Genomic DNA, 15,723 nt, shown 5'->3' with positions numbered 1-15,723 from the left:
AAGACAGCAATGTTCTTCATTTAGTTGCTTAGCTGGCCGTTTACTGAGAACAACTTTCAATTTTAACCTATTTTTTTCAGCTGGGTCATTTACTGGAGCAATTCAGGTTTAGTACCTTTCTCAAGGGTACAATAGTCAGGCCCCTTCCAGAGACACCAACCAGAAAACATCAGAACGCCTATCTGTGTACTGAAAACCAGACTATCTGTTTTCAGTAGTCAATTTCAGGGCCTTCTTCATTACTTGAAGAAGAAGAGCTTTCTTGCTCTTCACAAAATGTTACTGCTCATATGATATGATCTAACTTTACAGAGTAGTTATTATATTGGGAGTCTGAGATTTGAGACCCTTCTTTGATGCGGTGAGGGATTCAATAGCTCTCAGGGAGACAGGGAGCTAATTCTACCTCTTTGGCACCAAAACCAAGAACCTAGGACTTTCCATTTTGGGCGCCTTGTGCATGGGACCACTAAGCGGCCAGATGTGGAGGATCATAGTGCTCTCGTTGGGGTATAAGGAGTGATCAGGTCATGTACATATGAAGGTGCAAATACCCTGATCGTCTTGTAGGCCACAACCACAAATGTATCTTGAACTTGATATGGGCATCAAGAGGAATCTAATAGAGAGAACACACACATGTTGTCTGAAGCTGCTTGTCCCAAGTGGGGTCACGGGGAGGTGGAGCCTAGCCCAGCAGCACAGGGGGTAAGGCTGGAGGGGGAGGGGACACACCCAGGACAGGATGCCAGTCCATTACAAGGCACCCCAAGCGGGACTCGAACCCCAGACCCACCAGAAAGCAGGACTCGGTCAAACCCACTGTGCCACCATGCCTCCTTGAGAGAGAAACACACACACACACATTTTCTGAACCGCTTGTCCTGTACGGGGTCGCGGGGAACCGGAGCCTACCCAGCAACACAGGGCGCAAGGCCGGAGGGGGAGGGGACACACCCAGGATGGGACGCCAGTCCGTCGCAAGGCACCCCAAGCAGGACTCGAACCCCAGGCCCGCTGGAAAGCAGGACCCAGTCCAACCCACTGCGCCACTGCGCCACCGTGCCCCCTTACTGAGAGAGTAACTTTTTTTAAAATATTGTTTTCTCCACTGACTCTTAAGGATATTAACACTGTTATTATTAATTTGCTTAGCTGGTGTCAAAGATTTCACTGATCATGCTTCTATTAATCCATTTGGATCATTGAACATTTACATCACAAATAGTGAGGTCAGAACTGTTAGTGCAACATCATTAAAGTACTAGGAATCAATGTGTGCCCTACTGGGAAACATATTTCCTAAAGCCATTTATTCTAATGTTTTTAATAGAGAACATGCTAAGGCAAAATACATACTGCAGGACAAGTACGGGTAAGGAAAAAACACTGACATTAACAAATACAAGACAATAAATCACAGGTTCCCAGTGGATCTGACAGTGCTTACGCCTTTGCGGTTCACCGCCTGTCGTCAGTCACAAACGTGTTTGCATTCATCCAGTAAATCTTCTCTGCAGCTTCTTAGATGACTAATACTAACCACGGTCAAACAGTACGTCCAGAACCACACGACAAAAGGGTATTGTCAGTTAGTTCCCTTTGGCGGCAGGAGCCAAACGTCTTCATACGAACCTCAAAACAGAGTAACCTCATTAGATGCAGAGAAATAAAACCAGGGGTTGTTTCGATATTTCTTCTCGCCCATTGTTACAATGAAAGATTTCGATTTTTCGATCTACGGTCACAATCATAAATTAGTAGGATTAGGCAGATGGGATACATAGATCTGACAGTGAAATAAGTCCAAAATGAGAAAAAAAAAATTGCATTTTGTATCTATTATCGCCCTCTGGCATGCAGAAACAGGATGTGCAAAAGAAATCAAAGGTCAGCAGCTGTCAATAAATGCAAGGTCACTATCATCTGTGATTAAGTGGTCATTTACTTTTAGACTTATTTGGTAGACACCCTTCTCCAGAATGACATACAATTCTGAGTATACAAAAGCACATGAACAACATCAATAGATGAAAAGCTTTAGACACAGATGCACATACAGTTATTCAATTGCGTTACATTGCTGGTTCACATCACTCAAGTAGCTGCCTATAGAAGTGATATTCAGATAGCAAATACACAGATAATCATAGTAGATGGTGTTGGGCTCATTTCTGTAGCTGTCAGGAGGGTGTGGCAGAAACTTGTTTTAAATGATGGGAGGGATTTGGCTGTTCAAAAAGCATGATCGACTTTAATTTAACATACATGAGCCAAAAGAGCCACAGCAGAAGGCTATCAGAAAAATCTTGCTTTGCATTCAAAGTGACTTAGAAATTAACCCATTTACACAGTTGGGTACCTTACAGTAGCAGTTCAGTACCTTGTTCAGAAGTACCACAGCAGAGCCCATACTGCGGCATGGACAAGCCACCTTCTGGATACAACTTGAAATTCTTAGCTACTACTCTACAAGCTTCTTTGTTTTCACTGTGCTAAGACATAAGCCTCTGGTACCATCATTTTGTGAGAAGGATCCCCTACAGCTCTGAAAGTTTCCATGTGGGCAATGCCATATCGGTATCAGGATGGCGAGGTGCATCTCCACCTTCCACCACAAAAAGAAAACACGAAAATACCAACACTTGGGCCTCATCACGGGGGTCTCAAAACAGATGTTAAAATGTGGCCCTCTATCACACTCACTTGGGACGCGTCTTAAATGGCATCCACCACCTCCTGCCACAAAGCAACGATTCCCCATATCCAAGAGCCAACTCATCTTTCAGAAACAACAAGAGGAAACAAACAAAAATGCAGCCTTGTCTTGCAGAAATAACAAGAGCAAAAAGCAAAACCAAACAAGCTAAAAACGGTCCAAGAAGTAGACGAGGGTGGAAGAAAACAACCAAACTGTTCAGATGTTTCTTCTTGGCGCTTCAGTAGACAGGGCACAGAGGGGTGCTGAATCACAGGACAGGGAGGGAAAAGCACATTGGGGAAGGGAATCCCTGTGAAAGGGATGGCCAGAGCAGCGGGGGTAGTTTCCCCAGGCAAAGCGGGTGGTCCTGTACCATAAGCTGCTCTTCCAAAGCCACAGGGTACAGTAAATTCCTCTTATCTGACAAAACATTTGTTGTCTTCTCTAACTGAGTCAAGACAACGGAGGAATGAAGACATCAATACAAATCCTTAGTCTGTTGATTCACTTACAATTTACCAAGCAACCACGTTCATAATAAGCATTTCACATTCATCTCAAGGGTTCTACGGGAACTGCTCCTGCTTATAGATGGAAAAGTCAAAAGGCGATGCACACGCTCAAGAAGAATACTCTCAAAGAATAAATATGTCCTGAAGCACACAGCACGCACTTAATAGATCACTACAGATGAGCAACATTGATGGCTTAAAGTACAAAACAGCAGAAATTGCCTTTAGTTGTATAGAACTAGTGCAAAATGGCAGATTGCCACATGTATCAAGCAACCCTGACAATCAAGCATGGGGAGGTACAGAGATTAGAGCCATTCTTTTGCAATTCAAGGACCTGGGTTCAGAACCCAATTCCAATGAAGTACCTTTGATTACGGTATTTACCCTGAATTGCTATAATCAGAATTATCCAGCTGTATAAATGTGAAAATTATTATAAGCAGTTTAGCGTACAAACCCAACATTGTACATTGGATAAAGGTGTCAACTAAATACACACACACACATTTTCAGAACCGCTTGTCCCATACGGGGTCACGGGGAACCGGAGCCTACCCGGCAACACAGGGCGTAAGGCTGGAAAGAGGGAGGGGACACACCCAGGACAGGACGCCAGTCCGTCGCAAGGCACCCCAAGCGGGACTTGAACCCCAGACCCACCGGAGAGCAGGACTGCAGTCCAACCCACTGCGCCACCGCGCCACCGCGCCCCCGTCAACTAAATAATGATTAATAATAACAATTCATCAAAATGTTCAGTCTGATGATCACCAAGATGTCATTATTCTGCACAAGTGACCTGATGAGGCTCTCACTCTCTCACGTGACTCCAGCTGAACCCTAGAATGTTGACATCACAGTTTGTTCGGAAGATAACAAATCCAGGCCACTCCTGGTGACCAACATGTTGGAATGCAACACACAGCAGTGTGGTTTACATTGGAATTAAAGTGAGCTGGAGACATATACACTCTTGGAGATTACCAGTCAAAAGTTTGAGTACACTCAATTAACAAAAATGAATACTTTTACGAGATATTCAGTTAACAACTTTGATAAGGAAATAGCTGCCATGTCTCTTCTGCAGCAAATCCCAGAGATGTAGGACATTTGGGGGGTGCTTTGATTTCATTCTTCTCTTCAGTTCATCCTATACATGTGTTGCCCAGTTTGCCCAGGGGTGCTCACACTTTCTATTGGTACTGTCTACACATAATTCCCTTTCTGATTCCCTCTTGCCAAGTCACAGCTGCTGTAATTTCTACCCTGTTCTGGAAAGATATGGCCATATAAGATGGAGTCCCGATGAGACTCTGCGGTCTCACACGCTTTCTCACATGCGCACATGTGCACACAGATAGACACATTGGAGATAAGATTCCTGACGGTCCTCAACATATCAGAAGTTAGACGTGCTAAATTTCAAGGAGCAGTCGAAACAAAATAAATACATTTAATTCACTGTATGATTCCATGAGCAACTACCTCACCGAGCGAGACACAGACAATTCTGCGGCTCGCGATCTTGAGCACAAGCAAAAGTATTGATCTCACTCTCAGCATGTCAAGGTGGAGACAGCCCAACAAATTAGGAGAGTGCACCTTGTGAATGGACATGTTTTAAGTATGTTATTATTTATACAAATTAAGCTGCAGAGAGGGCCCATGAAAGAAACCTCTCTATAAGTCTTAGACTGCCTGTAGCTGTGTATGTAACGTAGGAAGATAATTTCAGAGAGACCACCCTGCTCCCTCACCTGTCCACATATCTGCGGCTGGAGTCGGGCATGTCACGGCCCAGTGGGGCATCAGGGAATGGCGGATGACGCAGCAGGCGATAGAGGAGAGGCTGGCAGTTCCGGCAAAGTGGGCAGTTGGGCTTTGAGGCGAGCAGAGCGGCGTCGATCTCCAGGTGCTGCTCGGTGGTGAAAAACTGCACACCATAGACCTCCTCGGCCACGGAGAGCCGCAGTGTGAGTGCTGTGTCGCAGAAGGCATGCGCCGGCCCCAGAGAGACATTGCGACCGCCCACCGTCAGAAGCACAATGTTGTGGATGGCAGGCAGCTGGCTCTCCTCAGGTGAGTAGAAGGTGACCCACACTGTGAGGGTATCAGGCACCAGCGGATGGGCAAACTCCAGCTGGAGCATGCAGCCCTGCTGAGGGCATGGCGGAGAGCCCACCGTACTGGGCTCCATGCCAGCGTTGGGGCTCCAGGTGTGAACACTGGGCTCACATGCTTGCTCCACATCTGGAGGGCCTGGGGAAAGGCAGAGTGGAGGGTCGAGAGTAAGGACCTTCAATATTGCATCCTAGCAACTTTACAAGTTATTATCATCAACAAGGAGTTAGCATCATCACATTAATAAAGGACAGAATAGAAGGAACCAGCAAAAGACTGGTTACAAACTAAAGTCTCAATTTTTACTACATGCAGGTCAGACAAACAGCCCCATTAATTGGCAAACGCAAAATTATAAAACCAGCAATGGTGCTCTAAAGTGCCCAACACAAACCCAATACATACCCTATTGAATGAGAACATGGGTCCTTAACTGAGTGACACACGTATGTGTTACACATGGACAGATGGGAGCACTCGTGGCAAGTTTGCACCCTTAGTCCAGTGGCTGCCTTCCAGTAACTCATCGAATTCATAGGGAAGCACCCCACCCCACCCCCCCGCCACTAGGTGGTCCTGGCAGGAAGGCCAAGATCCAGATGGAACCTCTCTTCTTCATGTGACTCACAGTGGCTGAAACCAGCTTTCGCTCTCACTGTTTTCTTAGCGTTAATAAACGTCACCCACATTTTTCATGCACACTGCCCCCACCCCAAGCACAGCGCTGTCAACCCAGTGCACTGCAAAAGCCAGCGCCAGCCCGCAGTGCTTCTCGAGAGGCCCTGTGCAAGGGCGTTCACTCCGGTGGCGCAATTAGGCCGACCTATACTCAGAGGCAGTGGCGGGCTCCCGTTATTTGGACTGACGTATGCATTGATCAAGCAGATGCTGTCTTCTCCATGCTTTTCTCTTTTTTTCCTTCTTTCTTTTGTGCAATTCCAAACTGGCAACCGCAAGGTCCATTTGCTAACCTCATTTCTGGGAAGCATACAAAAATCCAACATTTAATCAATTGAGCAACAAAACCAGCTCCCAAGCTACATTATCTCCACACATTTGTTACCGTAAGTGTGTGCATGTGTGTGGCCAGAGCAGAGATAACTGGTGAAAAATTATGATTTGAGACACTCACTGTTTTGGTTTCTCTGCTTTTCAACTGTTTTTCTCCACAATTTGTTGGTAGTATGTGTAACTTTGCTAATGTTTACACAGGTCCTTGTCGGAACAGAGTGTTATTAGTATCTTATGCATCACAAAGGGACCTACTGAGATTTTCAAATCATCATAATGTTATGCATTAGCATCAGCCAGCAGTGCACGTACAAGTATCCTTTGAGGTCATCCTGGATTACAAGGGAAACATTGTGCTCAACTATGAATTGTCATGAAATAAAGAACAATTAACAATGATCTGAAGAGTAGACAAGGCACTACTGCATGGCGGCAAGCAAGGTTATTTAGACAGGGCATGGGACGTTTATGGGCCTTAAGGTGTCTCTGAGGCCAGACACCCTCTTGGGCAGGACATTTTCCTTTTTGCAACTTTTGAGACAATACTTAAAAAAATAAAAACTCAAGACTTGGTTTATGAGGCCTTGGCTGGACAGAACAAGATCTAGGTTTTTGTCGACACAAGCTCCAAAGACAATAACTCTGAGGGTCTTCATCTGAAATTTTCATTAAAGTCATGCTTTGGTCAATAAACAGAGATTTAATTCAGGAATGCGGGCTGCAGTCACCTCCCCAAGTAAGCAGAGGACATTGAAGGAGACCCAGACCATTCAGATTTCTATAACAAATCTGCATATTGCTTTTTTGATCAGTTAATAAATCCAGGCAGAGAATTAGGCTGTCTAGGAAGGTACTTGTTCTAGAAAAACAGCGCATAGGCTTCTAGGCAAATTCCAATTTAATTGCTCTCTGTTTTTCGCCTGACGTTTGCCTGTCCACCCCAAACTCCTGGCACACCGTGGGAACAAGGACTTGCCAATCTCAAGCCTGAGGATTTTCCAATCTTACAGAATATGTCTGCAAAGAAAATGGTAGTATAAGTGTTGAGGGCATGAAGCCATGTATCCAAAGTCTCATTAGCAGCTTTTTCTCTTAATGCTGTTGATACATTTATTACCTTATAGACTCTATCTAATATTTTAGTCATTTTGATTAATGATACTCGGTCACATTGACATTTCATAAATGCACATGTATAAAGTTCACATTAAATAAAGTTTTGAGAATGATAGTTTTACATATTACAAACACTACTGCACTCTGTAAAGAAAAAAAAAAATCTGTCATTGGCCATTTATTTCTTCCATCCATCCATGTTGGTAACTGTCCAGGCATCCAATGTATTGTCTGACAGACACACTCATTCTAGTCTAATAAGAAGATCTGGAATGTAACTCAGATAAAATTCTGAAGAAAGATTACCTCTGGGATTGACGCAAATCACTGAACAGAGTGGTATGAGCAGGCAGCCATACCCAAGACTACTTAAAGTGCTGAACTGAGTCAAAACTGATTAGCCTAGGTTTGAACCCAATTGAAACTGATTAACCTAGTTTCACAGCAGGACTCGAGGGTGCAACCGCAAGGTTTCCCTTGTGGTTTTAAAACCACAACACTCTGGTTTAGGGTTCAACAATCTGACAAGTCACAGGTCTTGTTGTTGCACATGACTAGGAAAACCTTTACAGTGTGTATTCTCGCAAGAGCGTGATGTTAAAGTCAACAAGGTGGAAGAAAACACACTAGGGAGAACTGTAGCAGTCATAACAGCAGGGGCACAGATTTTGCCTTCCTCATCTATGTGCGTCAGATTTTTACACTTGGGATCTTATAGCATTTGCATCAAAATTATATCAAGGTTGATATTTGAGCTCTGGTATATAAACTCACTGGCAACTGATCAAGATGTCAAAGAATGCTCACCAACATGTCTAACAGAGTGGTTGCGGGGGATGAACGGTTTGGAGGTCAAGTCCCTGTTTCAGGACCCTGGGTTGTTTGCCTGTGATGTCCCCATGAAATCTGGTACTCCTCCAAATCCACTGTTCGATCCGGATGAGGTTTTCCCACCAAGGCAATGGAAGAACTCAACAACAACAACAACTAGAAAAATTAAAGAAAAAAATCTGCCATGCTGCTGGCTCTGGGAGAACCCGAGACAACCAAGAACCCCACCCCCCAAGCTCAGCATGGCCACACACACAAGGATTTCCCGGTTCTCTGCGCTACTGGAGACCTCACGTGAGAACCAGGGGGAGGTGGTGCTGTGGCAAAGGATACAACACTTTTGGAAAAACATCTCAGCAAGGGCAATCAGGCACAGAGCCCTTGTGTCCAAGTCAGTTTCTCCGAATCTGTGGCTTTGCTGTGCTTCTACATTTTGGCATGAACTTTACAGTGGCTTTTTTAACTAGGACAAAACATTTTGTTTGATGATTTTTTTTGGGGGGGGGTGGTGAAGAGTGGGTGGAGGTCAAATGAGGGCAGAGTTTCTGCTGTGACAGTACAAATCCTAAGAGAAACCACTGATTGCTATGATCAATTATTCCAGGAATGTACAGCTACAGACTTTAATCAGGTTGTTTTAGCTTACCACCACAATGGGGTAAAAAATGTACTGTAAACGTGTAATTAAATGCATGGTATCAACCCTCAGAGAGACAGAAAGGACTTCTTTTTAATTCTCTAGAGGAATGGTGGTGTCTCGAGGACCTCGTTCGCACTGGTCTTCAGATTCCGAGTTCTCAACGGAATGTCAAAAATGTTGACGACCACTTGCAGTGCATAAAAAGCATTTATTTTTTCTTGCTTACTTACTCAGACTCAGCAAAGCTTGTTTTCATGAAACTAAAGAATCCAGCAAACCAGCTCTCAGAATTTTTATGGAAAGGATCTCTGAATCACCAAGAGCCAAGACATCATGAGTACTCACTGGATAAGGCAGTAGAGAGTTTGCCATGTCACTCTTAAGGACAAAGAATTGTGATGCATGATGGTCACCTGTCTGCACAACAGCTACATCCTCCCCACACAAACCTATAACTGTGAAACATGGAATACCTCATTATCTACATTCTGCTATGGGCAACAGAAGAAAGTATTTGTAACATAAACAACATGGACCACATTAGTCACCCACCAATACTAAGAAAAGCAGGAATCAAGAACTTGCAGAAACATTATTTGACGGTAAGAAGAGATGGGCAGGTTACATAGCAAGAATAAAAGAGCACCAGGGCCAGTAATGGCATGCAACAGCTAAATAAGGCGAGGAAGGCTGTCCCTAAGATGGGAGTACCACCTAACCAAGGCTTTCAGAAGAAAATGGAAAAGGATGGAGAAGGAAGGAGTGCTCAAGACAGTCAACTATGGCGTCACTCAACCTGCAGTTTTAGAGAAACCTAGACTGAAAGCAGAGGCCTGTCAAGGGATCAAGGGGCTTATCAAATGAAATATAGAGAATGGAGCCATGCATGTGAAGTGTCATTACAGAGGTTTTGACAATGATGACAAGGTCCTTGATTTGTTCGGCTGTAATGTTAGCAACCATGCAATTTCATCACTCTGCTTTAATTCAGAGGCTTCTACAGAGAAACATAGTATTTGCTGAGGCACAGACACATGAAACACCCTCCAGAAGGTGTTTGTGATTATCCTCAACCTGCACAATGACTTACGGGTTCCTCAAACACACTCGGGAATTTGTAGACTGTGGACCCTTTGTAGGTTATGGAGTAGATACCATTACTGAAACATACTTCATGGGATTATACATTCAGAAATGCAAGAGACCCAGAGACAGTTGACATCCCAATTGTAACACCCTTGAAGACTCACTTTCCCCTCATAGCTAGCCTGAACTAGATCTCAATTACTGCTGTCCACACCTGGTGTGGGGTCAGTTGTGATTCCAGACAAACAGTTTAATTTTAGGTCATACCTGAGGACCCTGGTTTTGGGGTCTCATGGACTAATAAACTAAAAGGCAGGTCCATTTGAAGATGGGTAAATCTAATTGACAGATTCTTTGTTCTTATTCTCAAACTCCCATGTACAACACCTGCCTCCCAGTTCTCCATCAGCTATGCAATGCCATCTCGTGAGCATCGCCAACTGCAGGCTAATTTGCGTTCCACGCTTCAGGACATTTCCTCATGCTTTCTCACATATGCATGATGTGCATGTGTATATGTGTGTCTGTATGTGTATGTTCCCTTCCCTCGTTCTTTCCCTCTCCCTTAGTGAAGCTCCTCAGAGCATGAAGCAGTGAAGATTTACGAGGACAGTCCTGAGCTGGTTCTCATAAGGCCAACACTTTCAGAAACAAGTGGACGTGAGGATGCAAGGCACGTGTGGAGGATATTTTGCAAAAAAAAAATCATCCCACAGGACCTTGGAGTGTCCCATTTTGGCATGAGTCAACTTTTTTGCAAAGAAGGGTACAACAGGGGAGGGGGGGAAAGCTGAGTTTTACTTATGGTCTGAGTCCTGAGGACAAGGAATGGGAGATATGGTAGGTGGGGGGAGGGAATCATTCCAACGGGGGGGAGAAGAGAGAGTTTCCATGCGACGGCAGGGGCAAGCCCGGACATGCCTCTCGAGCAGAAACTGTAGACCCCATTCAGGCAGCCAGACTGTGAGTGATAAAAATTGGACACGCTGCCACATTGTCTAGCCTCCCAGCTCCAAATACCACCGGTAACTGAGTTTGTCTTTAGTGGTGTGCTTTTAAGTCTATGGTAGCAATTTGCCTGCGACAGCCTGTGGGCCACAGATACGAATTCCCTTTACCCGGATGCACCCTGATAGATCACCTGTCTTGCCCAACCAGACATCAGCTAAGAGGACCATGAAGGTAGGGTCACAAAGGCAAAGTGCAAAAGGCTGAGACGTGGTGATGATCTTACCTTCGGCCTCACGTGGACTCCAGTGTCCCGAGGGGGCGCATGGACGTGGTGAGGAGGAATTGGAGGCATACTGCATGAGGACCCTCCCCTCTGTGCACTTGTCACACACTGATCCCACTTCTCTAGGAAACCAACAGGCAGCGACAGGAACCAACTTAGATACATTCCACACAGAGATCTCCAGACACAGCCCACTGCCCGCTCAGACTGCTCTGGTCAACTTCGTCTTCTTCCTGTACCTTCAAAATGCAGCTTGATGGTTTTTCAAGGTTTAAATTGTTTACTGTTCATGTTTCCTATCAATTCATGGGTCAATATTAACAGTCTTTTTGAAGTTGCATTTTTGGACAGCTAAACTTTGGGTTGGCATCAGTATGAGTTTTCCGGGGTTATTCAGAGCCATGACCCCCTTCCCTGCTTCCTCAAAAAACCACCCAGGAACCAGCCCAGCAAAGTCAAAACACAAGCAAAGACATACTAAGGGCTGTCGCACCGCTGGCCTCGTTGCGCTCATTTTCACCTGTCGTAGAAGTGGCCTGTGATGGGTGGGAACCACTCGAGCGTGATGGCGTCCTGTTCCTGCCCCACCACCTGGGGTGCCAGTGGAACTGGTGGTGGCCGGCTGTCCATCTGCCACGATTGATAGATGAGGTCCAGGTAGCAGTGCATCCTTGCCACCTGGTTCAGAGTGAAGGAGTCCGTGCAGTCATCATCTTCAGGAGCGTGTAGGACAAGAACAGGATGGATAGAAATTCCTCAAGAATTAAAATAAAATAAAATAGACACTTCAAGGCAGAAGTCACAGACTCATACCATATGTCTCCTTGTACGCTGTTTTTTCAACCTTGGTTTAACTGGTCCAGTTTATTATTTATTCATTTATCTGACAGCTTCCTTCAAGGTAACTTACACTACATTCATATAATAATCAACTTACAATCATTCACTCATTAATACAGTTGAGTAATGTTCACTGTATAAAATTATAAAAGTGTAAGTACCTTCTTCAACGGTTCTACAGAGGGAAAATGAATTCAAACCCTTAGCCTGAAAGCAGACAGCTCTGACTACTCTATTACCTTCAACAAAGAAGTGCAATCGTCAGAAACAATAATGGAGAACACAAAATATGTTGGGCCCAGTGAGTAATTAACATGAAAGACTGGGAAATGATCTTGCATATGTATGGTGCTGCCTGGAGGGCGTGCACCACCCCTCCCATTAAGGTTCAAGGTGACATGGTCATAATGTGTTTTTCTGAGTCTAGACCTTCCTCACACTCCAGCATGCAGCCCCTACCTGTACCCCCACCCTCCAGCGTGGCTCAGGTTCTCAGGTGAACTCCCACGAGAACATCAGAAGCACCTGCTTATCTTTCCACAAAGAGCCCTGTCCCTGTCACAGTCTACGTCTCCCAGGGCGAGCTTTCCCATGACAGACATTCCGGCGGGCGCACCAGGGACCTGCAGGGCTCTCGGTCAAGGTTAGTGCGCACTCGCCCACGTCTAAGTGTGTACAAGTGTGTGTTTTTGTCTGTGTGTATATAACTTGGTTTGCCCTCATCAGCCACCAGCGAGCTTGCAGCAGAAATGGGCAGCCCCCTTCCTAAATCTTCATTCGCAAAGCCAAACCACAAATATAACTTGGTACCTTTTACCACTGTGGAAAAAAATGGCTCATTAGTTGTCCCAGCAATTTTTAACTTTCTCTTAAGGATATCAGCAGCTCTTAAACCTTAAAACTGTCTTCCGTGATCAATATATTAAAGCTGAAATTATATTTATACTGGCACAATGAGGGTTTAATTCTGTGATTTTTTTTTTCTGTATGTTATATAAAACGACTGAAAAACTCTGCAGTGTGGTCTTTAGCTTATTTTAACAGCAAATTAAAAATAATCTGATTAAAATCAAAAAGCAAACCTAGCATGGAGCCATATGTCCGGTAACCACTTATAGGGTTTGTTCAAAAACTATTTTATATAATTTCCGCTTAATTGGCCTATAGCTGCTTGAAGAAAGTATTTCCAATAACGAGTTTAAGACAAGCAAATAGCGGCTCTGTAGAAATGGTTGGCTAATTGCCTTGGCATTCCATGTTCCCCAGTCAGAGCTGTGTGCTGTCTTTGTATTGCCCAGGGGGTAATTCCCATCAGTGTAAACAACCCTTATACGGCAGAAAGGCGCTCCGCAGCACAAGCTGAGCCGAAAAAGCCCCCATCGTCCTGAAAGGAGCACTACCGTGTAACACTCACTTGCCTGCATGCTGAGCAGACCCACAAGCTGTGCTGGAACAGGCTTTACAGTCACAGGGTGCAGGGTGTCCATATAGTCTTATAAGACTACTTTAAGTTTCACAAAAAATAAATCATTTTTGTTACTGACGGAAGGCAGCCAAGCTGTTATGGCATAGAAATGTAAATTACGGGAGCAGCAGGTGGTGCGCTGGTTTTAACCTTTCAACCATAGCACATGGGTTCGAATGCCTACTTTAGTGCTCTTGAGCGTGGGGCTTACTCCAAATTAAAAAGGAACACGTAGCTGTAAAAATGCTTCAGTCATAAATAGCTGTAAAAGACCGAATGTGCAAAAAAAAAAAAAACAACACTATAAGTCAATTTGGAGAAAAGTGTTAGCTAAATAACAAATATTAAAAAGTTGAAGGTTGTTAATCCAAGTCACAGGAGAAAGTGGAGCACCCATTCTGCAGAGCTCATGAGTAAAGCACTTAGTCTCAGTTGCTCCATTAAATTATCCAGCTGTATAAACTGATAAAATTATTGCTTACAAAAAATGTTGGCATAATAATAATTAAAAGAAGTGGCTTAGCAAATGCTTTTATCCAAAAACTGATGCAGTCTAGTGTGTAACAATTTATTAATTTATTTATATTTTGAGGGGTGCGGTGGCGCAGTGGGTTGGACCGCAGTCCTGCTCTCCGGTAGATCTGGGGTTCGAGTCCCACTTGGGGTGCCTTGTGGCGGACTGGCGTCCCGTCCTGGGTGTGTCCCCTTCCCTCTCTGGCCTTGCGCCCTGTGTTGCCGGGTAGGCTCCGGTTCCCCGTGACCCCGTAAGGGACAAGCGGTTCTGAAAATGTGTGTGTGTGTGTGTATTTATATTTTCTCTGTTCCTGCTCTCTGGTGGGTCTGGGGTTCAAGTCTCGCTTGTGGTGTCTTGTGACGGACTGGCGTCCTGTCCTGGGTGTGTCCCCTCCCCCTCCAGTCTTGCGCCCTGTGTTGCTGGGTTAGGCTCTGGTTCGCCACGACCCCGCTTGGGACAAGTGGTTTCAGACAATGTGTGTGTGTGTGTGTGTGTGTGTGTGTGTGTGAATAATCAGTCAAGAAACTAATTTTAATATCAAGCTCCGCCTCCTCTTAATGGCATTTTAACAATCAGGCTTTCAGCAACAATAGGAGTTCCTAAACCATTGTGCTGACCAATGCTGTAATATTACTGTCTCCTGTCTTTGAATTGTATTATGACTGTGAACAGAGACTGGGTGCACAGATGTGTTCCCTCACCTGTGTAGCTCATGTAGTTATGAAACGGTGTGTATGAGAAGTGGCGACGGCCGCAGGTGTCGTTGCCGGGCTCAGGGTCCCGGCAGTGCTTGTACTTGGGTGTGGGGTTGGTGTCGGCACACAAATCGCCCGTCTCCAGGGAGGCCTCCGTCTCCAGGCACGCGTCGTTGCAGGACTCCACCTCGGAGACTCCGCGAAAGACATGGTAGAGACCCAGGCTGTGGCCGATCTCATGGATCATGGTGTGGGTGTGGCCAAAAGTGCCGTAGAAGGAAGGGTTCAGGACAATCCCACCTACAAAGGAGGTGGGGTAGAAAGGGGGAGGAGTTTAAACCCCTATAATTACACGGAGTCAGACACGAACCAAGAGCGGAATTGATGCAAGATAATCTGCCCGATTTTTACTGATGGACCCCACAGCTAACATGCAGCAGGGACCCAAGCCATAACTCACCGGAAGAAAGCACAGAGCATAAATTTGAGGAAAGCGAGAAAAAAGACAACCAAAAATGCCCCTCGACGAAACATGGCAACAGACACATTCTCCTGGACTGCAGAAGTTTGTTTTCGCTCTGGTTGTCTGGGCTCGAACACTGAACACGTAAGGGAAAACTAACCACAAACAGACTCGGAGGACCTCAAAAAAGGGCTTTTTTAGCACAAACAGACACCTGACTGTTTTATTGCCCTATAATAACCAACAAGCACACAGGGAGGGAGACATGAATGAGTTTTTTTTTTCTTATTACCCAAATGTGTCAGGGCCTCCTTGTCCCATGGCCAAGTGGCGACCCCGGCCAGGTCTTCGTCTGAGGAGTTGGCGAAGAAGACATTGAGGTGTGTGGAACCATCCAGCTTCAAGATCTCTTTCAGCTCCTTCACGTCCAAGTAAGCCCTGGAGACAGGGACAGGAATCATGGCACATCTGAGCGGAGCAGCTAACTCCAG

The 15,723-nt window shown here is 45.2% G+C and overlaps 1 protein-coding gene across 1 annotated transcript in view; it reads right to left on the bottom strand.

The window, feature by feature from the left end:
* The window catches only part of LOC108927179 (pappalysin-1-like), an 83,158-nt gene that overhangs the window by 47,520 nt on the left and 19,915 nt on the right, over positions 1-15,723 (bottom strand). The window contains exons 3-7 of the mRNA XM_018740292.2: positions 15,525-15,670; positions 14,776-15,069; positions 11,776-11,968; positions 11,256-11,377; positions 4,974-5,475 (exon numbers count right to left, since the gene is read on the bottom strand). Of these exons, the coding sequence (XP_018595808.2) occupies positions 4,974-5,475; positions 11,256-11,377; positions 11,776-11,968; positions 14,776-15,069; positions 15,525-15,670 (1,257 nt within the window). The remainder of the gene's footprint in view (positions 1-4,973; positions 5,476-11,255; positions 11,378-11,775; positions 11,969-14,775; positions 15,070-15,524; positions 15,671-15,723) is intronic.

The sequence above is a fragment of the Scleropages formosus genome, chromosome 6, assembly GCF_900964775.1.
Source record: "Scleropages formosus chromosome 6, fSclFor1.1, whole genome shotgun sequence".
Classification (NCBI taxonomy): domain Eukaryota; kingdom Metazoa; phylum Chordata; class Actinopteri; order Osteoglossiformes; family Osteoglossidae; genus Scleropages; species Scleropages formosus.
The sequence above is the reverse complement of the archived record's forward strand: the minus strand, read 5'-3'. Positions and strand labels throughout refer to the sequence as shown.